Consider the following 27,725-nt stretch of genomic DNA (forward strand, 5'->3'; position numbering starts at 1 on the left):
TTTTTTTGGTGTTTGGGTCACACCCGACGGTGCTCAGGGGTTACTCCTGGCTGTCTGCTCAGAAATAGCTCCTGGCAGGCACGGGGGACCGTATGGGACGCCGGGATTCGAACCAACCACCTTTGGTCCTGGATCGGCTGCTTGCAAGGCAAACACCGCTGTGCTATCTCTCCGGGCCCAGACCAGGGTTTGATCCCCAGCATCCCATATGAGTCCCTGAGCCTGCCAAGAGTGATTTCTGAGCACAGAGCCAAAAGTAACCGCTGCTGGGTGTGGCCAATAAAACAATAAAAAGAAAAAACCCTAACCCCACAAGGAGTCTAGCGGGTCTGATCTATAGGGTGAGGGGGGGGGGGGCAGCGCTGTGCCAGCAGTCGCCAGAACACAGATGATGGGCAGCTGGGCCGAGGCCTGGGACCATAACCTGTGCTTAGGACCTAGACTCCTCACACAGTGGCACTAGATGATGTGGCCTGACCTGGCAGTTCCGAGCCCCTGGAACATCACATGCCCATTTCCCAGAGATTAGCCATATGCACATGCTTGCAGCCCTGGCTTCTGGGATGTTTGGAGGGTCACATGCTCAGCTCTGCCGATCCCAAGGGTGCTGGGCAGGGTCCTGGGTGGCTGCAGACAGGTCCAGCTGTACGTGCAGGCCCAGAGCACCTCAAGGACGGGTGCCAATGCCTGGAGGCCCCGGGGTTAAATGTTCAGACTCAGGTCCACAAGGCTTCCTGGAGGAACCGCAGGACCTACCCACCAAGGATGAGGTGAGGGGAGTCTGGGGTCCCCAGAAAAGAGGGTGCTGAGGTGCTGTCCCAGAGGCAGCTTCAGGCGGTGAAGAATGAGAGACCCAGGATCGAGGGGACAGGACAGGCTGAGGTGGCTGCACTGGCTCTGAGTCACAGTGGCGGGCGGGCCGGCGCCAGGGGGCCCAGGCTGGGGCTGCAGGAAACATCTCAGCTGATAAAGGCCTGAGGCTGAGGCTGCCGCCTCCTACTTCCTGCAGCAGCTGTGTGGGGAGGGGCCGTGGTGGCATCAGTCGCTGGGTGAGCCCAGGGTCTGGGTCCAGACTGCGGGGCCCATAAACAAAGCCTGGTGGGGCCTTGGCTGAGCCTGTGCAGGCTAAAAGATGTCTGGTACCTGGGCAGAAGAGGTGGGATGTGGCACTCCAAGAGGGATGAGACCCCAGGGCCAGACCAAATCCTCTAAGAACCAGACTGAGTCTCCTGAGGGCCAGGCTTGCCATTCAGATGCAGAGGGTCAGGGTTTCCTGGAAGCCCAGGACTCGGGCACTGGGCAAGGGATGGCCAAAGGACCTTGGCACTTGGACCCTGGCTGACCCTCTGCCTTGCTGCTCCCCTGCCCAGGCCACCCACCAAGTCACCACCTCCACAAAGCTTGACCAGAAGGTCTGAGCCTCCCGCCCCCCACCCCCCTCCAGACCAATTCCTAGCAAGCTCCCCAAACTCTACCTGCTGGACAACCCAAACTACTCTGCTAGGACCCTGTGCATGGGCCTGCCAGTCATGTAGCCATCAAGATCCTGATGACCCTCCCCATGGGCTGACCCCTCTACGGGCTGCTCCTGGTGGGAAGCTGATGAAAGGACACCTGCCTTCTCTCCTGAGAGCATACTGCGGAGGCCGCACCCCACCAGCCATGGCCCAGAGGTGCTGGGAGGTCCCAGCTGCTGCCAGAAGCCACCCCTGCCTGTCCCGCGTGGGCCAAGCGTGACACTGGCCACCTGGCTGGGCCTTGCGCAGCGGAGCCTTATCAGCGCAGGCAGCTGGCGGGCGACCCTACACGAGCGCCCCAGCCCAATTCAATGGCCATTGTCCACCGGCCACTTTGTTCCGAGGCGGCCACTTCCTGAGGGGCTGAGCGGGCGGCAGGCAGGAAAGGCTTCGGGGAGGCCGCCCAGCCTGGGTCAGAGTCACCGCCACCTGCCCACAGCTCCTGGGCACTGGCCTGGGTCGGCCTCAGCTGTGCCCCGAGAATAGGTGCTCAGATCAAACACCCCATTCAGGACTGCACTGGGCCCTGCACACTTGGCCAGGCTTGTCGCAGCACCTCCAGCCCCTCTCTACAGGCCTTCAGGTCTGTCGTGCAAGCTCAGCCCAGGACTGCCCACAGGGGTCTCCACACCCTGTGGCTGACTGGCCTCCTGTCCCATCTGGCTGTGGCAGGTCTGGGTGCTCTGATTGCCTGGGCAGTGGGCACAAAGGAAAGGCCTACGGGGCAGCCCAGAGGCCTTGCTGGTGGAATAGGGGACCAGGTCAGCCCTTGCAGGTGCTAGGAGCAGCCGAAGCCAGTGGATGGACAGAGAGAAAAGGAGCAGAGCAGGTTCGGCCAGCCACTGCTGTGCAAGACTGCAAATATGGGCAGGACAGAAGAGGCAGGAGTGGGGCACTAAAGGCTCAGGCAGAAGGGGTGAGCCCTTCCACAGCATAGGGACAAGGCACCTCCAGCCACATTCTGGTCCCTGCCAATAGTGAACCCACATCTACCCTCAACCAAAGGCCTCACCAGAACCTCTGTGCTCAGGTCACCAGTCACTCAGTCACCCAACCATGATCCTGACCTTCCACTGTCCTTAGCCTGGATACACCGGTTTGGAGTCACAGTTGCTAGGTCTGGAGTAAATAAAGGGAAGGAAGGAGGAGAGCAGTGATGGGAGGATGAGACGGAGGAGGAAGGGCACTGGAGGGAGCAAGGAGGAGGAGATAGAAGAAAGGATAGAGGAGGGAGGGGAGGGCAAAGAAAGGGGCTCGGGGAAAGAGGTGGGAGGAGAGGGGAACAGGGAGGACTAGAGAGAAGGAGGAGAGGAAGCAGTGGTGCAGGGATGGGAAGATGGAGAAAAGGAGAGGACAGCATGATGGGAGGGGACAGGAGGGAGGAGGGTCCCAGCTGTCTGGGGCAGGAGGGGCTGACTGTCTGTCTCTCCTGAGTCACACTGCAGTGGCACAAATGCAGGAAGCGGCCCTGTGCTCGGGAGAGTCCTGCCCATTGTTCCTGTGGCACGTCCCCATGCCCAGGAGGGCAAAGGGCAAAGGGCACAGAGGCTCAGGGCACTCTGGCTGGGGCTCGGCAAGCAGCCCACCTCAGGGCACTGGAGGCCTTGCCAACAACCCCCACCCTGTCTGCAGCAAAGAGCCCCTGTGTAGGTCACTGTGTGTAGGGATGGTGGGCAACAGGCACCATGGCTGTCAGCTGTCTGTCGCCTGTCCGTCAGAGACTTCTGTCAATGTTTGTCAGTCTTGTCTGTCAGCCTGTCCATCTGCCTTTGTCAGAGATGTCTGTCAGCCATACTTGTCAGCTATGTCTGTGGGAATAGGGGAGCAAGCTTAGGCGTCCACACTGAATCTGATTCTCCACCCTGGTCAGCAAAGATCTACCATCTGTCCTTCTGCAGATCTCTATATCTTCTGTCCATTCTGCCCATTCTGTCTATCCCTCTGGTTCATCTGCCCACCCCTCTGGCCACTTATCTGTCCATCAGTCTGTCCCATGACCCATCTGGCACCCATCTGTCTATCAGTCTGTCCCTTGGCCCATCTGCCTCCCACCTGCCCTCCATCTGGTCCATGTGTCTGTCCATCAGTCCATCTGCCAGGAGTGAGGATGCAGTTCTCACTCTCAGCTGCCCAGAGTGGCTAGACCCTGGGAGCAAGACTGGGGGAGCAGTGCCAGCACACCTGTGGAAAAGCACGGCTGAGTTTATGAGGGGCCACCACTACCCCCAACCTCCCCCATCCTCACCCCGCAATTCCCTCCTGAGGGTGTGTGGGGTGTTGTGTAGGCCGGTCCTTCTGATGGCCTTAGCCTACCCAACCACGGGCATCACCAGGGCCCTGTCTCGGCGTCCGCTGTGTCCCCTGTGTCTGGGAGCCAAGGTCATCCCTGCCAGTGACTGGTAAAGGTGCCCAATATGCAGGAGCCCAGAGGTTCCCCGCTGGATGGAGGATCCTGGTGCCCACCCTGGGAGCAGAGAAAACCCAACGGTTCAGGGGGACCTGGGGGCCCACTGAGGCGCAGAATGGGGAGAGGATCCTAGGGGCCAGGCTGGAGTAGTCAGAGGGTCCCCCGGTAGTGCACTTGCCCTGAACCTCAGTTCAGCCCAGTGGGGCTCTTGTGCTGCACACTGGAGCCTGGGACAGGCCCCATCAGCACGCAGCCAATCTTCAGTGAGGCATCACGTGCGGCGTCGCCACGATGGTCATGTTGGGTGGTGAAATGCAGGATGGGGGACCCTCTGGGTTGGGGTCCCAGTCTCTGAGCCCTGACCCTGGCCCCCAAACTGCTGGGCAGGCGCCTCCCTCCCGGCCCTCACCAAGGCAGGGCCAGTGGGAGGGAGCCGCGCAGTGTCCCGGATCCCCGGAGCTCGGGGGACGCGAGCCGGGCGCCCCAGAACCGGCCCCAGAGCGCCCCGCCCGCGCCCCGCCCCGCCCCGCACTGGGCATGCGCGGAGCCGCCGGACTTTGCGTGCTTCCCGACTCCGCGCCGCCGCCGCCGCCGCCGCCGCCATGGAGCGCGTAGAGCGGGTGTCCGTGGGCCCCTGCACATCTTCGCCTTACCTGCGACCGCTCACGCTGCACTACTGCCAGGTGAGCCCCGCCGCGGAGCGTCCAAGGGCCCCCCGCGTCTCCTCTGGGACGCCAAATTGCACCTGCACCCTGGGCGACCCGCTGGACTGCGAACCGGACACGCCCACCGGCAGACGCCACGCCCACAGCACGGAGGCCGCGCCCACCCGGGCCCGCCTCCGCGGAGGCCCCGCCCATTAGTGGATGCCACGCCCACCATGGTGCCCCGCCTCCCTCGAGGCCCCGCCCCACGCCCATCAGAACGAGGCCCCGCCTGCCTAGGCCTTGGTGCTGGACCCACAGGTTTCCCTGCTGTCCGTCCGCACATGCAGCTCAAAAGAGCTGGACAGCTTGCTGGAGCTGCTGGGGACGAAGGGGACTGAAGTCAGGGCCGGAGGGAGCTTGGCTGAGCCTGCGAGGGGACCTCCAAGGAGCAGACAGACCCCTGCCACCTCCGGGACCCTCCAGCTGCCACATGCCCCTGGTGTGGGAGAGGGACCTGTTCGGCCCTGCTCTCTGCCCTGCCCTGCCCTGCCTCACCCCAGGGCTGGCTCTTGCTCTCACCGAGGGGCCCGCTGGAGCTCACCGGTGCTCCTTCCCTCTTCTGAGGACCTTGCAGCCCTCTGGGGCTCCCAAACAAGGCAGAGACTGGGTACTGGAAGGAGAGCACCGGCAGGGCACTTGGGTTAGGTTTTCCTCATAGGTGGGAGTTGGACTCAGTGCTTTCAGTCTGGGGCCTCCAGGCTATCCATATGCTCACAGAGGGCCTTGGGGCTAAGGGCTGGCCCAGAGCCCGGAGGACTCAGCATAGCTGAGGGGCTTCGCCATCAGGGCACCATAAAATGAGGCAAGGAAGTCCCGGCTTCCCAGCCCTAGGGGTTCTGACAAATGTCCTAGGAGAGGGCCATGGCTGCACAGGCACCCAGGCACCCCCAGGTGTGTGGGTGCCCCAGGGCCATTCTCGGGCACGCCTGGGCTTGCTGTGGGACAGCTCCTGGCAACGTAGGCCCCTGCAGGCCTGTGTGCACCCAGGACACCGGCCCCCCGGCCCCTTGGAAACCCAGGTCACCCGCCTGCAGTCTCACTTCCTTGCTCTAGCCCTGGGCTTGTGCCTGTGCCTGAGGACTTCAGTGGCCACCAGGCTTCCCCCTCCCAGTGCCCTCACAACATCTGCCTGCTGCCCTTGGTGCCTGAGTCACTACCTTGAGCTTGGCTCTTTCCACAGGCATCCCCCAGCCTAAGAGCCCGTGGGTGCAGAGATAGCCTCACCCAGGGTGTCCAGTGAGGACTCTGCCCCTGCACCCACCCACTCTGTCCCCTTCCTCCCTTTAGCCCTGTTCGATCCCAAGGTTCTGGGACTAGCTGCACCCCCTGCCTGTCTATCTTCCTCTGTCCAGCACTGGAGGGACCCACTGGTGGGTGCTGGCTGGCTCTGCCAACCCCACTAACCCCCCATCCTGGGCCCAGACTCTGCTGTGCACCCCCTTGGCTCTGACCACCACTGCCCTTTCAGAACGGTGTCCAGAAGTCCTGGGACTTCATGAGAACTCATGACAGGTAAGAGCCATATTCACCCGACTGACCTTGAAGGGTGTCCGGACAGTGACTGCACCCCTTCCACTGTAACTAGATGGAATAGGTCCCCCCCCAGCCCTGGCAGGGCTGTAGTGGATGGGATGCTGGGCAGGGCCACCAGTTCAGGCTCACATGTTCCACTGTCAGATCGGGGACCTTCTTTGCGACTCATCTGCAAGATGGGCCCCATCTGACCTCAGCGTCCAGGTCTAAGTCAGGGGCTCAGCTGCCCAGTCACTCACGGGTCAGCCTCCTTCCACATCCCCGGCTTACAGTCCGGGCTTTGACCGAGTCCCCCACAGCGTGGCCGTGCTCCTGTTCAACACGTCTCAGCAGAGCCTGGTACTGATCAAGCAATTCCGGCCAGGTGAGGAGCCAGAACGGGGGGTGGGGGGGTGGGGGGGGAGACTGAGGCCCGGCCCTGGCAGACGGCTCTGACAGAGACTGAACTCCCTCAGCTGTGTACGCAGGTGAGGTGGAGCGGCAGTTCCCGGGCTCCCTGGTGGCCCAGGACGGGCTTCGGGCACTGCCCACAGCACTGCCCCGTGCAGCAGGCATCACCTACGAGCTGTGTGCGGGCCTCGTGGACCAGCCTGGGCTGTCCCTGGAGGAGGTGGCCTGCAAGGAAGCCTGGGAGGAGTGTGGCTACCGATTGACGCCCTCGGACCTGCAGCTGGTGGCAACCTACAAGTAAGAGGCGGGGAGGTCTTGGTTGGCAGGTGTGGTGGGGGTCCTAGCGAGGAGGGGGTTGTCACACACTGTGCTGAGCTGTGTTTGCAAAGCAGACACAAGGGCTGTGGGGCCCAAGCCTGCCGGTGTGGTCCGGGGCAGGGCAGGCCCACACAGAGGCCTCCACATATGAAGACTGGCCCCATCCTCTCTGGGGGGTCTGCCTGCAAGAGGGAGGAGGGTCAAAGGAGGGCCAGGCCTGATTCCTTTGCCAAGGCCTGAAACTCAGCCCTCGCCCTCACCCTCACATGCATGGTCCCCTGTGCTCCGCTGGCCCCTGGGACAGGAGAATGGCCCTGGTGTCCTAGCAGAGAGCTGCGTGCAACACTGGGGCAGGTCCCCAAGCTGGGCCTCGGGGCACCCTGAGATTAGGCTGGAGCTGGGCTTGTATGGGCCAACATGTGGGGCTCCTGCTGGCCCAGACACGTGTTCCCCAGTGGCACTGAGGGTGCGTGGCTAAGGATGTGGTTGAGGAGAGGCCTCGAGGGCCTGGCACCCTCCAGTCCCTGCCATTTGCTCAAGAGACTGGTGCTAACACTCTCTTGAGCAAATGGCAGGGACTGGAAGGCCTCCAAGTAAGGCTTCCATCCAATCAGGACACAAGCTGCATGAAGGAGTGTAGCTTCCACCAGTCAGAATACAGGTTACATGGGATTTTGTCCAATCAGGACACAGGTTACCAGCGGGGTCAACCTTTGTCCAATCAGGATACAAACTATGTGGGATTTTGCCCAATCAAGACATAGATTACAGACAGAGGCGGAGCCTCTGTCCAATCAGGGTACTGATTTTGTAGGATTTTTTTTTTGTTTGTTTCTTGGGCCACACCTGGTGTCGCTCAGGGCTTACTCCTGGCTATGCACTCAGAAATCGCTCCTGGCTCGGGAGACCATATGAGACGCTGGGGATTGAACCAAGGTCTGACCTGGATCAGCTGCATGCAAGGCCAACACCCTACTGCTGTGCTATCACTCCAGCCCCTGGTTTTCTAGAATTTTGTCCAATCAGGACACAGCCTGTATGCAGGAGATGGGTTCTCCATCAAATGAGGACACAGGCTGTGTGGTGATGGTGGTGGGGTCCTCTGTCCAATCAGGTCACACGTTTGTGGAGGCAGCTCCAGGCCCCCTTTCTTGCCCGGTGAGGTGGGCTACTTCTGACCTACAGTCCTGGATCCGGGTCTCTGTTCCCTGAATTATTTCTCCCAGGCCCCTGGCCACTGTTGCCTTCCCTGCAGTTTCTCCTTGGACCCTGCACTCTCCTCATCCTGTCCACAAGGGTGGGGTTCTCCTCCCCTCTTCCTTCTCCACCCTCCCCTCCTCCCTCTTCTCTTTCCTCCCCTACTCCCCTCTCCACTCTCCCCTCCTCCTCCCTCCTTCCACTCTTCCCCTCCCATTCATCCACCTGTCCTCCCCTACCACCTGCCCCTGTCCTCTCCTCCCTCCCCTCCCCTTCTTTCCCTCCTCCCTCTCTCCCTCCTCTCTGCTGCCCACCTACCCCTCCTGCTCCCTCCCCTCCCCCTGCCCACCCTCCCTTGGGAGTCTTGTGGCCTCTGCACCAGCCTGTAGCTACTATCTGGAGGTACCCACTCCTCTTCCCAGCACCCTGACTGACCATTGGGGCCAAGCTCAGCAAGGACCCAGAAGGGTCCCTAACTGTGTGGCAGTGGGGTGTGTGTGTTAGGGTCCTCAGGGGGTACAGCATGCAGGGCCTATGCCTGAGGGGGAGGGGGGATTTTCAGTGGGTCTCTCCCTTGCAGGTCTGGCGTTGGGCTGACTGGCTCCAACCAGGCTATGTTCTATGCTGAGGTGACAGACTGCCAGAGGACCGGCCTGGGAGGCGGCCTGGCGGAGGAGGGGGAGCTGATCCAGGTGGAGCACCTCCCCTTGGATGGTGCCCAGGCCTTCGCAGAGGACCATTCTGTTCCCAAGACCCTCGGTGTCATCTTCGGGATCTCCTGGTTTCTCAGCCGGGTGGCCCCAGGCCTACATCCCCACTGAGATTAAGCTTGGGGTGACGGAGGTACCTAGCTGCCCATGGGACTAATAAGCCACAATAAACCAAATGCAGCTTCTGTCTGTGTTCACTGGCTCTGAAGGGTATGGGGTGGCAGGAAAGGACGCAGGAAGGTTCTAGGGGCTGGAGGTTACAGGAGGGGCCAGGAGAGGCTGTGAAGGGTGGCAGGAAGGGTGTCTGAGGGTGGAGGCCTCTGGTCCCTGCTGTAGAAGGGAGGAGGATGAGCAGAGGCAGCCAGTGGAGGTCCTGGAAGGGTCCTGCTGTGGGCTGGGCTGGGCAGATGGGGCTGGAGCCCAGGAACCCCCATAGGCCCAGGCATGGGTTTCAGTCCCCTCCTCCATGTGCCTGAGGGCCCACTGCTCCCCTGTCCTTGTGTGCTGACCACTGCAGGTTTCTGATAGAGTTGATCTGGGGGCACTGACAGGCAGGCCCTTACCCGGAGGACTGCCAGGTCTGCCCTGCCTGTCCCTCCTCAGATGACCTCCTGCTGACCCCGGGAGGCGGCCTCCCAGGCTGCAGGGCTCTGTCCTCCTCTTCCCTGCCCTGCCCGCCCCTCTGTCACTGTGCAGCACCTGTATGCAAATACTGGGTGGGGCCGCCCAGGTGGCGCCCAGGACCTGCTGTGGGGCCGGAACCTGGGTCCTCCAGAGCAATCCAGCCGCCTTCCTCCTTGCAGCCTTCCAGGTGCACAGCCCCGGCACCGCCACAGGCTTTTGGTAGCTCCAGATGCCGCCGGTGCCCTGAATACCCTGGGTCCCTGAGGCCCCCTCCCTGCCCGCTCTAGCCGCCCGGGTGCTGCCTAATGGACATGGACCTGGCATTGATTTCCCGGCACGGGGGTGGGGTGGGCGGGGGTGTAACCGGAAACTCCCCTCCCAGGCCGCTATATTTAGCCCCGCCAGTCTCCAACGGAAGCTCAGTGGCCGCTGACCATCATGGCCTGCACCCGCTGGCCACAGCCCCCACCTGGCCGCCAGTGCCTGCCCCACTCTGCAGACCCCTCCTCGGGTCCTACTGGTGCCCTGGTGCTGGGAGTGCAGGGAAGGAGCTGCATGGCCCGAACTGAGGGTCCCTCCTAAGGAAGTGGGGTCTCTGGAAGGAGAGTCTGGCTGTCCCTCCGACCCTCAGGTCCGTGTTCCCAGGGGAGCAGAGGGTGGCGGGTCAGGCCCGCAGGAGCCGGGGGCTAGGCTACTGCCCCCACCCTGTTTCCTACACGAAGCCCCCAGCCCCCGCCTACCTGTTGTGATTCTTCCAACGCCCTGTGGTCTCAAGCCAGGTGACCTCTGCCCTCCCTGCTGCCCACCATCCAGCTGACGCCTGCCCACTGCGTGGCCTTGGGCCCTGGTACCCAATTGCCCCCCACAGCTCACCAATAGCTCAAAGACCCCTCTTCTTCCCCATCATTGTTCCTACCACAGTACCCCACCCCCAGCAGGCAAGAACCGAGTCCTGGTGGGTCACCAGGCCCCCCTGCGCTATTGGGTGGAGGCCTCCTGGCATGGGGAGGGGCACACCCGGCAGGCTGGCTCAGGCCCGTGTGCGGCTGAGAGGGGGTGGCATATCCAGGGCGCATCTTTCAGCTGCCTACGCCTCAGGTCTGTGTGGGGCGGGGGGGTTTATAAGCCCCCTTGGCTGGGTAGGAGGAATTCCGGGACCCCTGAAGGTTGGGGCCTATGTCAGGAACCCCGAGTTACCGGGCACAGGGCAATGCATCCCGGGGTGCGCGGGCCTAGGGGCGCGCTGGGCGCCTTTATTCCCAGGGCTTCTCGGCTGGCCGACTGGGGTCAGCGGCCGGGGCCAGCAGCAGCAGCGGGGTCTGGAGTGTGAGGGGAGCGGCCAGAGCCCCCAGAGGTCGGCGAAGAGTCGGTGGGAGCCTTCCCCAGGGGCTCGCGGGGCGCCCCCAGAGCGCGTCCGCCGCGCGCGGAGCCCGAGCCTCGATCGTGCACGAGCCGCCTCGCTCCCCCGGGCGCGGCGCGGGGCGGGCTGGAGGGAGAGGGGTCCGCGCTGAGGACCTCCGGGGGGCGGCCGGGGAGCCGGGAGCCGCGAAGTCGGGCCGGGCGCGCCGGGGCCGCTGCGGGGCCGGGCACAGGCAGGAGGCGCCCTGGGCCGCCTTTAAAGCCCGGGCGCCCCCGGGGGGCCCCGGCCCCACCCCGCAGCGCGGCCCCGCCCCGCTCATGCATATGCAGGTGCGCGGGTGACGAATGGGCGAGCGAGCTGTCAGTCTCGGCCCCAACTTGTGCGCTGCGGGCGCCCGGAGCGCGGGCGCGCAGAGCCGAGGCCCGGACCCGCCGCCGCCGCCGCCGCCGCCGCCGCTGCCGGGACAGCGGGAGGGAAGGAAGGAAGGAAGGAAGGAAGGAGGGAGCCGGGCCGGGCCGGGCCGGGCCCCGAGCGCGGCCGCCGCGAGCCAGCGCCGCCCCTGCGCGCCCCGCGCCCCGCGCCACCCCGCCCGCCCGTCTCCGCCGCCGCCGCCGCCGCGGGCGCTCCGAAGCGGGCGCACGGGCCTGGGAGGCCGGGTCGGGCCGAGCCGAGCCGAGCCGGGCCGGGCCGGGCCGGACCGGCGGGCGGGCGGAGCGGCGGCGGCGGCGATGCGGGCGCGGGGTCGGGGTCGGGGGCGCCTGCCCGGGCGGCGGCGGCTGCCGCTGCCGCCGCTGCTGCTGCTGGCGCTGTGCGTGCAGGTGAGCACGCGGGAGCGCGGCCGGGCCGCCCTGGGGACCCGCGGGGCGGGCGCGCGGCGGGGCCGGAGCGGGGCGAGCGACCCCGGCCCATGCCTCCCGCGCCGTATTTTTAGGCGGCGCGGCCCCTGGGCTATTTCGAGCTGCAGCTGAGCGCGCTGCGGAACGCCAACGGGGAGCTGCGGAGCGGCGCCTGCTGCGACGGCGACGGCGACGGCGCCCGGACCGCGCGCGCGGGGGGCTGCGGCCGCGACGAGTGCGACACGTACGTGCGCGTGTGCCTCAAGGAGTACCAGGCCAAGGTGACGCCCACGGGGCCCTGCAGCTACGGCCACGGCGCCACGCCCGTGCTGGGCGGCAACTCCATCTACCTGCCGCCGCCGGGGGACCGGGCGCGCTCGCGGCCGCGGCCGGGCGGCGCCCCGGACCCGGGCCTCGTCGTCATCCCCTTCCAGTTCGCCTGGCCGGTACGTCGCGTCGCGTCGCGTCGCGTCGCGTCCCTGCCCGCCCTGCCCGCCCGGCCCCGGCCCTCCCCGGCCCGACCCTGCTCTGCCCGCGCGCGCCCCGTCCGCTCCCGGCGCGCGCCCCGGGCGCCACCTGCGGCCCCGGCCCCGCGTGCGTGCTGCGTGCGGGCCCCGCGCGCTTCCCTGCCAGGCGGGGTGGGGCGGGCGCGTGCTCCGTGGGGCCCCGGTGGCCGCCGCGTGTGCCCGCGCCGCCGCCTTGCGCGTGTCTGTCTGGGCGCGGAGGCGCGGGCGAGGTGCCCCGGGGCCGGCCGGCTGCTAAGGCATGTGCGCCGCGCGTGCTGGGGCTGGTCTGGGGCAGGCCCTGGCGGAGCTGTCCCGGGCCCGAGGCCAGCCCGTGCCCGCCCTGTGGTTTCCTGAATGCCCAGGGCTGGAGGTGGGTTGGGGGGTTGGGGAGAGGAGGCTCAGCTCCGGCGGGGCCAGGCTGGGAGGGCCTCCTGCCAGCCTCGGGCGGCCGCCCCTGCTGTCCTGTCCCTGTCCCTGTCCCTGGGACTTAGGACCTCCACTCGCACCCGAGGACGAGCTGAGCTAGGCCGTGGGCCCCGGCAGCTCCTCCTCTCCGTGGGGACCTGGTTCTGCCCGATCTTTCTCCTGGGTACCAGGCAGGCAGGAGCGTGCGTGGGTCTGGGCTGCGAGAAGGAGTCGGTCTCCCGTGGGCATGTCTTGCTTGGGTGCGGTGAGCCACGGAGGGCCAGAGTGGGGCATTGGGTAAGGGACCCACCCATTCAGGCACCTCTGTGTGCAGAACGCTGCCTGCCATGCTATGGCGATGAAACCTGCAGGCCTGCTCGCCCCACCAGTGCCCTCCAGGACCCACAAAGGCCGTGGGTGGGCACCAGGGCCAGGTCTGCCCAATACCAGATCCTGGGGAGGCTGGGCATCAACTAGGAGGGTGTGCAGCTGACCCAGCAGCTCTCCTGGGCACCCCCAGGGCCTGGCTGGCTCCTGGCATGGCCCTTGACCCCTGGCGGCGGGTGGGAATGTGTCCCTGCACCCCAGAGGTGGGGGCAGGCCCGGAGGCGCAGACAGGTCTGAGCAGGGCCCGCAGCCTGTCATCTGCTCCTGGGCCCCAGCCAGCGGCTCCATTCGCTACCTGAGGATGTGTTTGCTGTTGCAGTTGGCAGCCGTGGGCGCGGTGGGGGCAGGGAGGCCGCCGAGGAATGTGGCAGGCCAGGCCGCCCCCTGCGCTATCTGCCTCACTCAGGGCTAGGTCCTTCCCTGTGCAAGGGTACCTCAGGCACACCCCGAGTTCAGTCAGCCTAGTTCTGGAGGTGTGCACATACTTGGGGGGGGGGCATCACACCTTGGTGGCACCAGTGGATGGAGTGATGCTGAAGTTCTGGCATTTCCGCTGGGCGGGCTCAGCAGGGCCTGGTGCCTCTGATCCAGCGCCCTAGGGACAGAGAAAGTGGTCCGGAGGGGCCTCTGTGGGAAGGTAGGGGTCTCCAACTGCTGGCTTGACCCACCTGCCCACCTCTGCTGGTGATGCTGGGGGCTGCGGGACACCTGGGCTGGTCTTGATACCTCCTTCCCTCACCAAGCTAGGTTCCAGCTGGTTTTGGGCTGCCAGAGGTCCTGACCCAGAGTCTCAGCTGTAGGGGGTGGGAAGACTGTGGCGTCCAACTGGGTCTGGGATTCCCCTCGACCTGCCACTGCTGTGCAGTGACGGGCTGGTGCGTGCCCACATGGCTGTGGGCGTGTGTGGGAGTGACACTAGCCCAGTCTCCACGTGGGTGCTTGTGTGTGGCCTGCTGAGCAATGGGCCCAGTTGCTTTGCCCGTGAGGGGCCTGCTGCTGGAATGGCGGGGACCACCCAACACTGCCCTGGGCCGCTAGAGGCTTCCCACAGCCCCTTTTTTTCTGCAGGCTGGGCTGGTCCCTCCTCCCAGGCCACCGTTTTGCCTCATGCACTGGGACTTTGTTCCAGGCTTAGCTCTATTGGAAAGAAGTGGGGTCTTTGGAAAGGCCCCTCCTGTAGGAAGGGACCGGGCTGGGATGGATGGACACTGGGGAGTGGGCGGGGCCAGGGTGAGCTGCTAGGACAGTTCTGGGCTGGGTGTGGTGTTAGATATGCATGGGCGTGGTCGACATGGGAGGGTTTGGTGGGCCAATAAGATGGGTGGTATTGCTGAGTAGGTGGTATCAAGTGGGATGGGGGGGCTGTCAGTGGGCGTGGCTGCTGGGGTCTCCAGCCCAGCAGGACTTAGGCATCTTGAAACCTTTTGGTTTGTCTGGATGATCTGGGGAGTACCTGGGCTCTGAGACTTCCAGAGAGCAGTCTGAGGGACAATTGCTGAGCTGCATCTCCCAGAAGACAGTTTCTCTGCATCCTGAGCCAGTCAGCAGGGAGGCCCCGCCCTCTACTGCAGCACCTCGGGCCTGTCTCAGGGTCCAGATTTGGTTCCTGGTGCAGAGGATCTGGGTTCTGCCCTTGGCTGTATTCACCTCTGCCTGCGGGGCAGTGTGGGGGGCAGCCCTTCCCCGCTCAGACTTGGGAGCTTGGCTGTAGGTGCTGGGCTGTGACATGGCCCTGCTGACCCCATGTGGCCAGAGGCCTGTGCCACCACTAGTGCAGGACGCTGCCCTGTCACCTGTCTGGGGGTCAGAAACAGTAGGGCCTGGGCTTGGGTGCTGAAGGTGGTGTAGAGAGGCAGGGTGTGGGAGCACGTCAGGGGCTCCCAGGCTCTCAGTAGAGCCCTGGCCCTGCCTCACCCTATCAGCCACACCACCCCTTAAGCATGAGTGGCCAAAAACTCTGATGTGAGCAGGAAGGACGGTGGCATCTCCAGGGGAGAGGGGAGGCATGCTGGGCCAGCCAGTATCCCCAAGCCTGCATGGGTTAGTAAGGAGGTACCCCGATGTCTGTGTGGGTCTATAGGTACGCCGATGTCCATGTGAGGCTGTTGGCATCCTGATGACCATGTGGGGTTGTTGGTACCCTGAGGCCCGTGCTGGCACCCGAGCCTGTGTGCACTGAGGTGCCCCCACCGGCTCAGGTTCCCTTGTGGTTCTCTGCTGCCCAGGTGGGGAGCCCAGCTGGCGGGCGGGCGTGTGTGCGTCCCTCTGGAGCAGGTAACCGGAGCCCAGGCGGGGTGGGGTAACTGTACCTAAGCCCAAGCCTGGGCTCTCCCTAGAGCCCAGAGCACGTATGTGGATTGAGCACAGTGCTTGGTATGTGCCCGCCCGTGGTCTTGCCTCCTCGTGCTTTTCCCACCTGTGCCTATGGGTCTGCAGAGATCCTGGATTTGACCTGCCAGAGTCTACAGCTACTCTGAGGGGCAGTGGTGCTGCAGTCGCTCCCTCTTCCAACCCATGCGACACATGGCCCCAGCTCTAGAACCTCGCTGGACTCCTTGTGGAGACCATTCTAGAGTCTGGTCAGAAAAGAGTCTGGAGTCCTCACGCAGCCAGAATTGGGCCACGAGGATGTGGCTCACCAAAGAACAGGCAGATGCAGCAGGGAACGAATGAGTGAGTGGGTTAGTGAGAAATGAGCCAGTGAGGGAAGATGAGGCGGACGAAGGAGTGAATGAGTGTGTGCGTACAGGGGTGGATGGTGGAATAAATGAATGAATGAATAGGAGTGGGTAGGGTGAATAGAGTGATAGGAGTGGATGGTGGGATGAATAATAGGAGTGGATGGTGGGAAGAATGAGTGACAGGAGTGGAACAGGGGGCAGCAGTAACCATGTAAGCACATGCATTGAGAGGCTGAGTGGATGGTGATGGCAGCAGGCTGTGGGCAGGCGAGGACAAGATGGATGTCTAAGCCTCCAGGATAGACCAGACTTGGGGTCCTCCTGGAAACATATTTGGGGACCATGAGCTCATGGAGACAGCCCGGGAATTGGGACACACTGGTGGCCTCAAGGGCAGATCTGAGCATCTCTGTAGGAGACGAAGGGGCTTAAGGCCACAGCGGCTTTGGCTCTGCCTGCCTGGGTATGGGGATCCCAAGAGCACAGGACTTGCCCTCAGCCAGGCACCAGGGAGCTGCCATGAGCAGAGCAGGTCATTGAGCTGAGTGTGGGCACCCCCGGAGGCTGCAGGAAGGCATCTCATGTAGGGCCCCAACCCAGAGCTCAGCCTTCCGGGCCATCCCAGGGGTCATGGACTGAAAGGCTCTGGCTGCATGTGGGATGTAGGGATGCAACCCGGGGCCTGCGGCTGCATCTCTGTCTAGGCCCCCAGTGCCTCAGTCCCTCAGATGTAGTTGCCCTGTCTGCTCTGGGGAAGAAGCAGGTTTTGGGAGGCTCCCGTTCTGTAGAGGGTGCAGGGCTGGGCGTGGGCCCTGTGAGCAGAGGAAGCTGGTTTCTATGTGGAACATCCCCTGAAGCTTGGCTCTACTATGCCTGTCTCTCTGGGCTGTCACTGGGTAAACCATTTCCCCCAGCCAGGTCCTGGGTGGGAGGGTGGAGCCTGGGGTGCCCCCTGACACCTGCCCCTCCCCACAGCGTTCCTTCACCCTCATTGTGGAAGCCTGGGACTGGGACAACAGCAGCTCACCTGATGGTAAGTGAGAGTGAGTGAGTGAGTGAGTGAGTGAGTGAGTGAGTGAGTGAATAGCCATCACCTATACCCAACCTGAGCCATGTTCTCAGGTTGTGGGGGGTCGGGGGGAGAGACTTGCCCCATCCTCCCACTCCTGCACCTTATGGAGTTTGAGGTTTACATGGGGCCTGTGGGCTATGCAATGCAGTGGCTCCGCCATGTTTGCCCAAAGACCAGGCCCTGTGGGAATGTGACCCCATGTTAGAGTTTCTGTAATGTTTTTATTTGTTTTGTTTTGGGCCACACCCAATGGCACTCAGGGGTTATACCTGGCAGGCACAGGGGATGGGGATGCAGGGGATTGAACCCAGGTCGGCTGCGCAAGGCAAATGCCCTCCCCACCATGCCCTTGCTCCGGTCCCCTGGGGACAGTTGTCTTGTCGCATTTGTGGGGGAGGCTGAGCGGACCCAGTCTGGGAGCCTGGGAGGCCTGGGCAGGTGGTGGCGGGTCCAAGCCCCCAGGCATCAGTGTGGGCATGCTGGGGTCAGGGTGCAAAACTCAATGGCTGTCTCCCAGAGGAGCAGCTCATCGAACGTGTGGCACATGCGGGCATGATCAACCCGGAGGACAGCTGGAAGAGCCTGCGGCTCAGCGGACACGTGGCGCACCTGGAGCTGAGCATCCGCGTGCGCTGCGGTGACAACTACTACAGTGCCGCCTGCAACAAGCTGTGCCGCCCACGCCATGACTTCTTCGGCCACTACACTTGCGACCAGTATGGCAACAAGGCCTGCCTGGATGGCTGGATGGGCAAGGAGTGTGAGCACGGTGCGAAGCTGTCTGGGGGTGGGGGGTGTGTGCAGTGGGACAGGGGTCACTGTCTGGTGGGGTCAGGGTTCATGGGCCACGTTTTTGGGGGCTGAGGGCTGGGATGGCAAAGGGGTGGATGCAGAGCAGGGCTTAGTGACTCAACCCTCCCTCCCACCCCCTCACTTTTCCTCTCTCTCCCCCAGCTGTGTGCAAGCAGGGTTGCAACCTGCTCCATGGGGGCTGTGCCGTGCCAGGGGAGTGCAGGTAGGTACCCCCTTTCACCCCCTCTGCCCATTCCACTGACAATGGTGGGGGATCCCCATCTTTTGAGGTAGCTGGACCCAGCGTGCAGGCTTGGGGTGGGTTCCTTCATGGAGACCACAGGGAAAGAGGTGTCAGGGCTGAGCTGGGCAGCGGGCTGAGGGAGCACACAGGGCAAGCATCTGAGAGACCAGATGTCTGGAAGGCAGGCAGGACAGGGTGCTGACTTCCTGCTGGGTCACTGATGTCTCTGTGGGTCCCCAGCTCACAGTCCAGGACAGTGGAACATGGGATAGGCTGAAGGGGGGGGTAAACGATGCTGTGGGAAACTCTGCAAGAGGGGCGGGGGTGGGGGGCAGAGTGGGCTGTCCAGGGTGTGCCCGGGGTTAGGACAAGGGTTAGGGTTAGGCACGGTGGTCCAGTGCCCAGGGATGACTGAGCTCTGCATTACTGGATGGTGCACGGGTGTGTGGGCTGGTGCCAAGGCCCATGGGCATCCCCCTCAAGGACACCCAGGTGTGGACGCAGGAAGGATCTGCTCAGTCCAGAGTGGAATCTCTGTCCCCGCCCTGTCCCGGTCTGGAGGACCCTATCCTGCCCTGTCCTGTTGGGGTGAGGCTTGGGGGTCCATAGGAAGTGGCCACTAGGCCGAGGGTGTAGGTGAGCCCCTCCTATCTCTTGCTGGCCCTTGGTGAGGCCCAGCTGCTGCCTGCTCACTTGCCGGGCTCAGGTTTCGGCCCCGCCGGATGCTGGGGAGATGCCGCGCCTTCCTGCCGCCTCCTCCCAGCCTGCTGGGGCCTTGGAGCCGCTGGCCAGGGAAGCTGGGAGTAGGGGGTTGGGGAGGAGTGTCATGGTGGACCCCCAACCCACCCGGTATAGCTGACCATGAGCAACTGTGGGTCTGTTTAAGTGGTGTAACCACTGCTTCCCTGCCTCAGTTTCCCTGTGCTGAGCTGGCCTGCGACCTTTCACCTATGGCAAATGAATGCACAGGGCCCAGCTGGCCTGGTGCAGGACTCCCAAGTTCCAGGAAAGGGGATCCAGGTCCTGATTGGGGTCCAGAGGGAAGCTGCCACCACCCAGGTTAGGAGTGGCAGAACTAGGCTTGCTCCAGCAGTGTGCCCCCCATGCCCCCTCAACCTCCCAGGTGGCATGCTCACATCCTGTCCACAGCCGCTGAGCTGGGCAAGGCTTGGCCGTGTACATTAGCATTTTGAGACCAGGGGAAGTGTTCCTGTCCTGAGTCGCAGGCAAGGTCATCTGCGGTGCTCAAGGTCGCAGTGCCAGCTGGCTAGTGGGGACTCCCAGACCCATGTCCCCTCCTGCACCTGTGTGTTTGAGTGAGCACTGGGGTTCTGGGGACCTGGCTGGGCCTCCCAGCCCTGGCGGGTGCGCCTGGGGCCCACTCACGGGGGAGTCCCAGAATAGATTGAGGCAGACTGACTGGACAGCTGGATAGCCATCTGTGCCCGGCCGAACAGTGCTGTGAAAAGGTCGGCACACACCCCCACCTGGCTTGGCAGGCCAGTTCAAAGGTGGTGGGACCCCTGGAACCTGGCCTCACACTCAGCCCCTTTCCAGGTGCAGCTATGGCTGGCAGGGGCGGTTCTGCGATGAGTGTGTCCCGTACCCTGGCTGCGTGCACGGCAGCTGCGTGGAGCCCTGGCAGTGCAACTGTGAGACTAATTGGGGCGGCCTACTCTGCAATAAAGGTAGGGGCAAAATTGAGGCTAAAAACTTAAAACTAGGGGCTGGAGAGATAGCATGGAGGTAAGGCGTTTGCCTTGCAGGCATCCCATATGGTCCCTTGAGCTTGCCAGGAGCGATTTCTGAGCCTAGAGCCAGGAGTAACCCCTGAGCGCTGCCAGGTGTGACCCAAAAACCGAAAACAAAAACAAAAAACCAAAAAAAACCCTAAAAACTAACTAAATAAATAAAGGTAGGGGAGCATGGTGTGGTGTGGGGCAACTCAGGGCTGGATGGGGCACCTGGGCCCACCTCCGAGTGTGTTCTCCTGCCCCCAGACCTGAACTACTGCGGCAGCCACCACCCCTGCATCAACGGGGGCACCTGCATTAATGCTGAGCCTGACCAGTACCACTGTGCCTGCCCCGATGGCTATTCGGGCAAGAACTGTGAGAGGGGTAAGTGTCCACATTTGCGGGGTGTGGCCCGGGACAGTGCCGGGGACGTGATCCTCACCTCTGCCTCCTCCTGGTGCAGCTGAGCACGCCTGCACGTCAAACCCCTGTGCCAACGGGGGTTCCTGCCACGAGGTGCCCTCGGGCTTCGAGTGCCATTGCCCATCTGGCTGGAGTGGACCCACGTGTGCACTTGGTGAGCAGTAACCAGCCCCTACAGGGAGAGAGGGGACAATGATGTTAGGTGGCGTGGCCACTGGCATGTCCTCCACTGGGTGGGATTGAAACCTGTACCCTCCTCTTCCCCCAACGCAGACATTGATGAATGTGCCTCCAGCCCCTGTGCCGCGGGAGGCACCTGTGTGGACCAGGTGGACGGCTTCGAGTGCCTGTGCCCAGAGCAGTGGGCCGGGAGCACCTGCCAGCTGGGTATGCGCCCCCCCTCCCGCCCGCCCATGCCCGGGTGGCTGTGCATGCGCTGAGCTGAGCTGTGCTTGCGGCTATGGCGCTGCTGGTGCAGGTGTGACAGGTGGGATGCAACTGCGTGCTCCTTGTCTCGTTCACAGACGCCAATGAGTGTGCCGGGCGGCCTTGCCTTAATGCTTTTTCTTGCAAAAACCTGATTGGTGGCTATTACTGTGATTGCCTCCCGGGCTGGAAGGGTGCCAACTGCCATATCAGTTAGTATGGGGGAGGGGCATGGGAGGTCGCGGGAGGCGGGGCCGCTCAGGGATCCCCCTGACGACCCATCCTCTGACCCACAGACATCAATGACTGTCGTGAGCAGTGTCAGCATGGGGGCACCTGCAAGGTAAGGCACGGGGTTCTGTGTGTGTCTGTGTCTGTAACTGTCTACAGAGCTCATGCCTGCTTGCTCACCTGCTCGCCCGCAGGACCTGGTGAATGGCTACCAATGCGTGTGTCCGCGCGGCTTTGGCGGCCGCCACTGTGAGCTGGAGATAGACCCGTGTGCCAGCAATCCCTGCCTGGTGGGCGGCCTTTGCGAGGCCCTGGCAGGCGGAAGCTTCCACTGCAGCTGCCCCAAAGGCTTCTCCGGGCTGCGCTGTGAGGTGAGACCCACCCACCCCACCCCAGAGACCTGTGGTCGCCCCACAGGGGTTTGTAGCAGGCTCAGCTGCAGGGAGGGGTTCCAGGTGCTGCGTGGTAGAGTGGCGGGTCCATCCCATCCCATGCTGGAGGACAGAGCCTGGTCAGGACTGCTGAAGGCCTACTTAGGACTCCGAGCAAACCCGGAGGGCCTTCCTGCCGGATGCCCGCTGCACAGGAAGTGCTCTGAGCTGCAGGCCAGGCCGTGGCCCTGCCCAGGTGCTTCCTCCTGGTGCTGGAATGGCCTGGACACCACCACCACCCCCTCCGTCACAGTCCTGGGACCTGCTTGGGCTCTTGCGCTCCAGCCGCAAGGACCCCATCACGCTGGCTGTTTGCTCAGGACGAGCAGGCTCTCAGCGACCATGGTCCGCAGGTGGACGTCGACTTCTGCCAGCCCAGCCCCTGCCAGAATGGTGCCCGCTGCTACGAGCTAGAGGGAGACTACTACTGCGCGTGCCCGGATCACATGGGCGGCAAAAACTGCTCAGTACCGCGGGAGCCGTGCCCTGGTGGAGCCTGCGAAGGTAGGCAAGAAATCTCAGTGGAGAGAGCAGGGGATTGGATGGATAGTGTAGATGGGCAGGGCCAGTGTAGAGGCTTGTAGCTGATTGGGCCCGGTGAAAGAGCAGGGCAGTAGATTGGATGGGTAGTGCAAGTGGGTGGGGCTTCTGAGTGTGGAGGGGGCTCATGGATGGTTGGATTCAGTGACCGGTTGGTGGATTGGAGGGGCAGTGGGGATGGGTGAGGCCTTGACAGGATGGGTGGGCTCTTTGAAAGGGCCATAGATTGTATGGATAGTGTGGTGGGTGGGGCCAGTGAGGGTGGGTAAGGTCTATAGGGCAAGGCTTCTATGTGATTGGGCTCTGAAAGGGGCAGAGGATGGGATGGACAGTGGGGGTGGCTTCTATTAGGTGGGTTCAGTGAAAGGGACAGGGTTGGATGGATAAGTGGGGCCTATAAGTGTGGCGGAGTTGTGGGTAGATGGGCTCAGTGAAAGAGCCAGAGGATTGGATAGATAGTGGAGAACAAGGCCTGTCTCACTCTGCCCCTTGGTGCCCCAAGGCTGGGCAGGGCCCATGAGGGTGGTGGAAGGCCTGGAAAAGTGGGGAGCGGCACCCTCTGACTCTCACCCTCTGCCTCCTGTAGTGATCGATGGCTGTGGGTTCCAGGCAGGGCCCAGAGTGGGTGGCGCTCTGCCCTGGGGCGTTTGCGGGCCACATGGACACTGTGTCAGCCTACCCAGGGGCAACTTCTCCTGCGTCTGCGAGAGCGGCTTCACGGGCACTTACTGCCACGAGAGTGAGTGGCCCGGGTGCAGCCGGGGGGTGCTGGCCGGAAGATGCAGCAGCGTGAAGCTCTGCCTGCCAACCCGGCTCATGTGTTCGCCTTTCCCAGACATCGACGACTGCCTGGGCCAGCCGTGCCGCAATGGGGGCACGTGCATCGATGAGGTGGACGCCTTCCGCTGCTTCTGCCCCAGCGGCTGGGAAGGCGAGCTGTGTGACACCAGTGAGTGGCCAGCCACCCCGAGCCCCAGCTCTGTCCGCCCCCTACCCCGCTATACCCCAATGCTGTGTCCGGAATACTGGGGTGACCCCATCTAACCCCTTAACTGAACCTGCCCCATCAGTCCTGCCCTTCCTGTCTCTCTCTGTCTCCCTGGCCCAGCTCCGGTTCCTCCTCCCCCCAGCCCCCCCTGAGCGCCGGGGACCCCCGCTGACCGGCGTCCTCGCCCCCAGATCCCAACGACTGCCTCCCCGATCCCTGCCACAGCCGCGGCCGTTGTTACGACCTGGTCAATGACTTCTACTGTGCCTGCTCCGAAGGCTGGAAGGGCAAGACCTGCCAGTCCCGTGAGTGCCTCAGGCTCTGTGGGGGGAGGTGAGGGGAGCTCAGAGGTAGGGGGCATCCTGGGGTGGCACTGAGTGGCCCCCTGTGCTTGCAGGTGAATTCCAGTGTGATGCCTACACCTGTGCCAACGGTGGCACGTGCTATGACAGTGGGGACACTTTCCGCTGTGCCTGTGCCCCTGGCTGGGAGGGCAGCACCTGCAGCGTGGGTGAGTGGATGGAGGATTGGACGCTCCTGAGTGGGTGACGGGTGGGTGACTGGGTTCTCCTAAGCGTGGGTGGGTGGTGACTCCTAAGTATGTATGACTGGGCGCCTCTGATCATGGGCGGGATGGCTCTCGGGCAGGCAGAGCAGGAGTGTGGCCTATGATTCTCTCTTGCTCTCTCTCTCTCTCTCTCTCTCTCTCCCCCTTAACACCCCCCCAGCCAAGAACAGCAGCTGCCTGCCCAGCCCCTGTGCCAACGGAGGCACATGTGTGGGCAGCGGGGACTCCTTCTCCTGCATCTGCCGGGATGGCTGGGAAGGCCGCACCTGCACACACAGTGAGCAAATCATTCTCTGCCGGGGGCTGGTCATGGGGGCAGGGTGGGGTGCACAGTACGTTCCCCCTTGTTAGGGAGCAGCAATATGAGGGATGGACACTGACTGCCCTGTCCTCTCTTCCTCAGACACCAATGACTGCAGCCCCCTGCCCTGGTGAGTGACAGCGGGGGGCAGGCCCGGGTCCTCCTGCCGAGAGCACGCCTGACCCCTCTCTCCCCCAGCTACAATGGCGGCATCTGCGTGGACGGTGTGAACTGGTTTCGCTGCGAGTGCGCACACGGCTTCGCAGGCCCTGACTGCCGCATCAGTGAGACGGGGGGCCTGGGGAATGAGGGGACCCTGTGCTCGGCCCCCTGGCAGACGGCCCTTCCCTTGAGAAGGCGGGCACCCCATTGGGCAGAGGGATGCAAAGGCAGATGGAGGAGCAGAGAGGCACTGCGGCACCTGGCACAGCTCGGGCTGCTGCTAAGCACATACACTTCTGGCTAGGAGTCCCCGCTCAGCCAGCCAGCTCCCTGGGCCCACAGCTGCCCCAGGCCTCCTGTCCAGTGCGCTGTGCCCTGTGTCCTCTGCTCCCTGTCCCATGCCCCATCCCACACCCCACCCCGTCCTTCGCCCTCCTGCCCTGCGTTTCCGTCCGATGCCCGGATCTGGCTGTCCCAGCCCCCCTGAGCCGAGCCTTCCTACAGACATCGATGAGTGCCTGTCCTCTCCCTGCGCTTACGGGGCCACCTGTGTGGATGAAATCAATGGCTATCGCTGCAGCTGCCCACCAGGCCGCTCAGGCCCACGGTGCCAGGATGGTAGGTGATGGTGGTAGGTGGGCAGTACCAGTGCAAGGTGTTGGGGAGCGGGTCTGGGTATGTGATACAGGGGTGGAGCCAGGTGGGCGGAGCTGTGTGAGTGGTGACCAATGGGCAGTGCTGGGGGTGGGGCCAGTGGTGTCCCGTGGATCCTGGGGCTTTGCTGGGGCAGGTCTGATGATAGCAGACCCGCTAACAATGCCCTCTGCTCTCTGTACCACCACCACCACCCCCATCCCCTGCCGCAGTGGTGGTGTTTGGAAGGTCGTGCTGGTTGCAGGGTGTACCCTTCCCTCACGGGAGCACGTGGCTGGAGGACTGTAACAGCTGCCGCTGCCTGGACGGCCGCCGGGACTGCAGCAAGGTGCCTGTCTACACCAGGCCTGATCTAAGGGATGGGGGGTGCTTTCCCGCCGCAGGCCTGAACTAGGGTGACCCTGTGGAGGGTCTATCCGCCCACCTGTCAGTAGACCTCGGAGACCTCGGGCCGCCCAACCCAACTCTTCTAACCAGCCTCCTCCGTGCCTGTGCAGGTGTGGTGTGGCCGGAAGCCCTGCTTGCTGGCCGACCAGCCCGACACTCTAAGTGCCCAGTGCCCACCCGGGCAGCAGTGCCTGCCCAGAGCGCCAGGCCAGTGCCTCCAGCCACCCTGCGCAGCCTGGGGGGAGTGTGGTGCCCAGGGGCCCCTGCTCCCTAGCACCCCATGTGTGCCACGCTCAGGACACCTGGACAACAATTGTGCACGCCTCACCCTGCGCTTTGACCGCAGCCAGGTGCCCCAGGTGAGCCCACCCTGCCCTGCCCTGCCTGGCTCTGCTGTGGGTGTTGGGTCCCACCAGCCTGGGAAGTTCGTTCCCCTGAGGGCATAGGCCACAGTACTCAGGGCCTCCTGGTCCTCCTCCTGGGCCATCCACATCCACAGGGCACCACTGTGGGCTCCATCTGCTCCGGGATCCGGGCACTGCCCGCTGCCAGGGCCGTGGCCCGGGACCGCCTGCTGGTGCTTCTCTGTGACCGGCCATCGTCTGGAGCCAGTGCCGTGGAGGTGGCCATGGTAAGTATCAGGTGTCAGGCTGGCATGGGGCCCGTGGCAGTCACGGCAGAGGACCATGTAGGAAGGAGTTAAGCAGGAGGGGCCACTCGGAAGGGAAATGGGGAGGGGACAGAGGAGAGGTGGGTGCGGGAGTCAGAGTGGGCAGTGCGGTTCCTCAGTTTGTCTGATAATAGGAGTGATTGTGAGGGTGGTTCTGCCTGCTGGTCATGGAGGTGGTGGTGAGCTCAGGCCCAGATGTGGGGTCCATGGGGCTGTGAGCCCAGGGGAAGGTGGGCAGAGCTGGACATGAGGCCAAGGGGTCCCTGCAGCCCTCAGCTCTGAGCTGCTCCTCTGGCGGGGGTATTGGGAGGAGACCCCTAGGTGGCATGTGCTGATGTGCTAAGCTGGAGCCTTAGAGGGGCTGAGAGCAGGTGACCTTGTTCTGTACTTCCTGGCATCCCAGGATTCCTCTCCCAGGTCCTGTCTGGGCAGGGCTGGGGCCATGAGGACGGCGGGTCGGGGGCTTCTAGGGCAACCCCATGGGCTCTCACACCTCACCCGCTCCAGTCCTTCAGCCCAGCTTGGTCCCTGCCGGACAGCAGTGTCATCCAAGGTGCGGCCCACGCCCTCGTGGCCGCCCTCACACAGCGTGGCAACAGCTCCGTGCTGCTGGCCGTCACCGAGGTCAAGGTGGAAACGGTGGTCATGGGCAGTGGCCCCTCCGGTGAGCAGGACCTCGGGGGTGGTTGGGGGAGCCCTTCCACCCCAAATCCACCCCCGAGCCTCACACCCACCACCACCTGTGCAGGGGTGCTGGTGCCCGTGCTGTGTGGCGTGTTCAGTGTGCTATGCCTGGCGTGCATGGCCATCTGCGTGTGGTGGACCCGCAAGCGCAGGAAAGAGCGGGAGAGGAACCAGCCAGCCCCCGAGGAGAGTGTCAACAACCAATGGGCCCCGCTGAACCCCATCCGCAACCCCATCGGACCAGGCAGTGCTAGTGCGGGGCCCCGCAAGGACCTGCTGTACCCCTGCAAGAGCTTCACGCCACCGCCACTGCGCAGGCCGGGCCCTGGGGAGGATGAGGACGAAGAGCTGAGCCCCGGGGATGACTGCCCTGAGGTGGAGAAGTTCCTCCCGCACAAACACACCAAAGAGCCTGGCTGCTCACCCGGGAGAACCGCCCGCTGGGCCGCAGGCCCCAAAGTGGACAACCGTGCGGTCAGGAGTGGCCGCGAGTAGTGCTGGCACCGTCAGCCCTGAGGAGGCTGAGGTCGTGTGCAAAGTTTCTTTATTTTGTTGTAAAAAACACCAAAAACAAAAAACAAATGTTTATTTTCTATGTTCCTTTTACCTTGTATAAATTATTTGATAATGTCAGCGGAAACAATGGAGTATTCTGGGATAGTCGCTATTTTTGTACAGCTCCTGCGTGGCCCGAGGCAGCCTTGGTGCCACCTTGGCCTGCCGTGTCCGCGCTTTCCCCAGAGGTGGTGCATGTTTACAGAATCTTCCTGGATTCCTCGCCGGGCTGCTCCGGTGCCAGGCCAAAGAGCCAGTGTGCCCAGGGCTAACATGTGGCCCCTGACAGGCTGTGGCCAAGGTTAAGGTTGCCCATGGCTGTCTGGCCCTGGCTCTGTGGCCTACAGCTGACTGGTTCGTGGCACACTGACCATGGCTCAGATGGCTGTGGCTCGTGGCAAGCTGGCCATGGTTCCATGTGGCCGTTGGCTGACTAACTGTGGTTCAAGTGGCCTGTGGCTGACTGTGAATGGTTTCGCGTTGCCCGTGGCTGACTGTGGCCGTGGTCCAGTGTGGCCTGTGGGTTGTTGAGACTCCTGTAGGGTCAGTTTAGCCTGCAAGTCAGTAGCTCACCGGCTGTGGTTAGAGCTGGGTCCTGCAATGTTGTTGATGAAACCTGTATGCCAATGGCCCGTGGTCACTGGCGGGACCTCTGGCTGTCAGTGGAGCCGAGACAGCCGTGGAGCCCTGCTGGCCTGTGGCTGCAGCCTATGGCCGGTCTTCTGCACTGTGGTCCTCGCTCGCTCACTCTGGCTGGGCCCCACCTCTCCACTCTGCTTTCAGAAGTGCCCTTGCCGACTGCCCTGCACCCAGGCTGGGACGGGACGGGCATCTGCAGCTGTGACAAGTGCCTTCACGCGGACCCTCCTTCACTGGCTGCCGCCCGAACGTGAAAGCGCGTTTCTGTGAATATGTACACATTAAACGGATCACTCTGTATATTTGATTCAATGACTTAACCCTTCCCGCTTCCCTGTTCTTTAGGTGTTGCTCCTTGGTCATGGCGGTGGGTGGACGAACCAACCCCCCCATTGGGGTGTCCGGCTGCAGAGTCTCCCTGAAAGGAAAGGGGACTGGAGGCCCAGGCAGGGCCAACTGGCACATTTGGGGAAGCCCAGAGCAGCTCATGTGACCCCTTACTGGACAGTGGCCCAAGGGCTGGTCCCTGGCTAGAGGCCGAGCCGTGCAGAAGTATGGGCAGGCCAGAGCATCTGGCGCTGATCACTGCAGGTGCTATGAGATTGTGAGCATGATGGGGGTGCTGGCCCGAGCCTCGGGCAGGG

The 27,725-nt window shown here is 63.4% G+C and overlaps 2 protein-coding genes across 2 annotated transcripts; both read left to right on the forward strand.

The window, feature by feature from the left end:
* Positions 1–4,492: 4,492 nt before the first annotated feature.
* NUDT14 (nudix hydrolase 14) lies at positions 4,493–8,963 on the forward strand. The gene is made up of 5 exons (XM_049790369.1): positions 4,493–4,607; positions 6,100–6,143; positions 6,464–6,528; positions 6,620–6,851; positions 8,650–8,963. The coding sequence occupies exons 1-5, from the start codon at positions 4,527–4,529 to the stop codon at positions 8,888–8,890; spliced, it is 663 nt and encodes a 220-aa protein (XP_049646326.1). The 5' UTR covers positions 4,493–4,526; the 3' UTR covers positions 8,891–8,963.
* A 2,528-nt stretch (positions 8,964–11,491) lies between these two features.
* On the forward strand, positions 11,492–27,401 carry JAG2 (jagged canonical Notch ligand 2). Its single transcript, XM_049790465.1, has 25 exons — positions 11,492–11,581; positions 11,695–12,045; positions 16,554–16,611; positions 17,168–17,419; positions 17,605–17,665; positions 19,244–19,374; positions 19,687–19,806; positions 19,886–19,999; positions 20,119–20,232; positions 20,568–20,614; positions 20,697–20,873; positions 21,287–21,437; positions 22,060–22,212; positions 22,309–22,422; positions 22,653–22,766; positions 22,859–22,972; positions 23,190–23,306; positions 23,433–23,460; positions 23,529–23,614; positions 23,997–24,110; positions 24,359–24,474; positions 24,644–24,892; positions 25,033–25,164; positions 25,711–25,867; positions 25,952–27,401. The coding sequence occupies exons 1-25, from the start codon at positions 11,492–11,494 to the stop codon at positions 26,380–26,382; spliced, it is 3,591 nt and encodes a 1,196-aa protein (XP_049646422.1). The 3' UTR covers positions 26,383–27,401.
* Positions 27,402–27,725: the final 324 nt, after the last annotated feature.

Source organism: Suncus etruscus, chromosome 17 (assembly GCF_024139225.1).
Source record: "Suncus etruscus isolate mSunEtr1 chromosome 17, mSunEtr1.pri.cur, whole genome shotgun sequence".
NCBI classification, from domain to species: domain Eukaryota; kingdom Metazoa; phylum Chordata; class Mammalia; order Eulipotyphla; family Soricidae; genus Suncus; species Suncus etruscus.

Excerpts from the sequence above, each read along its gene's own strand:
- NUDT14 (XM_049790369.1), top strand. The coding sequence starts at position 4,527 with ATGGAGCGCGTAGAGCGGGTGTCCGTGGGCCCCTGCACATCTTCGCCT. Across the intron at positions 6,144-6,463 it reads TTCATGAGAACTCATGACAG|CGTGGCCGTGCTCCTGTTCA; the intron begins GTAAGAGCCATA and ends AGTCCCCCACAG. Across the intron at positions 6,852-8,649 it reads CAGCTGGTGGCAACCTACAA|GTCTGGCGTTGGGCTGACTG; the intron begins GTAAGAGGCGGG and ends TCTCCCTTGCAG.
- JAG2 (XM_049790465.1), top strand. The coding sequence starts at position 11,492 with ATGCGGGCGCGGGGTCGGGGTCGGGGGCGCCTGCCCGGGCGGCGGCGG. Across the intron at positions 11,582-11,694 it reads TGCTGGCGCTGTGCGTGCAG|GCGGCGCGGCCCCTGGGCTA; the intron begins GTGAGCACGCGG and ends CCGTATTTTTAG. Across the intron at positions 20,000-20,118 it reads TGGACCCACGTGTGCACTTG|ACATTGATGAATGTGCCTCC; the intron begins GTGAGCAGTAAC and ends CCCCCAACGCAG.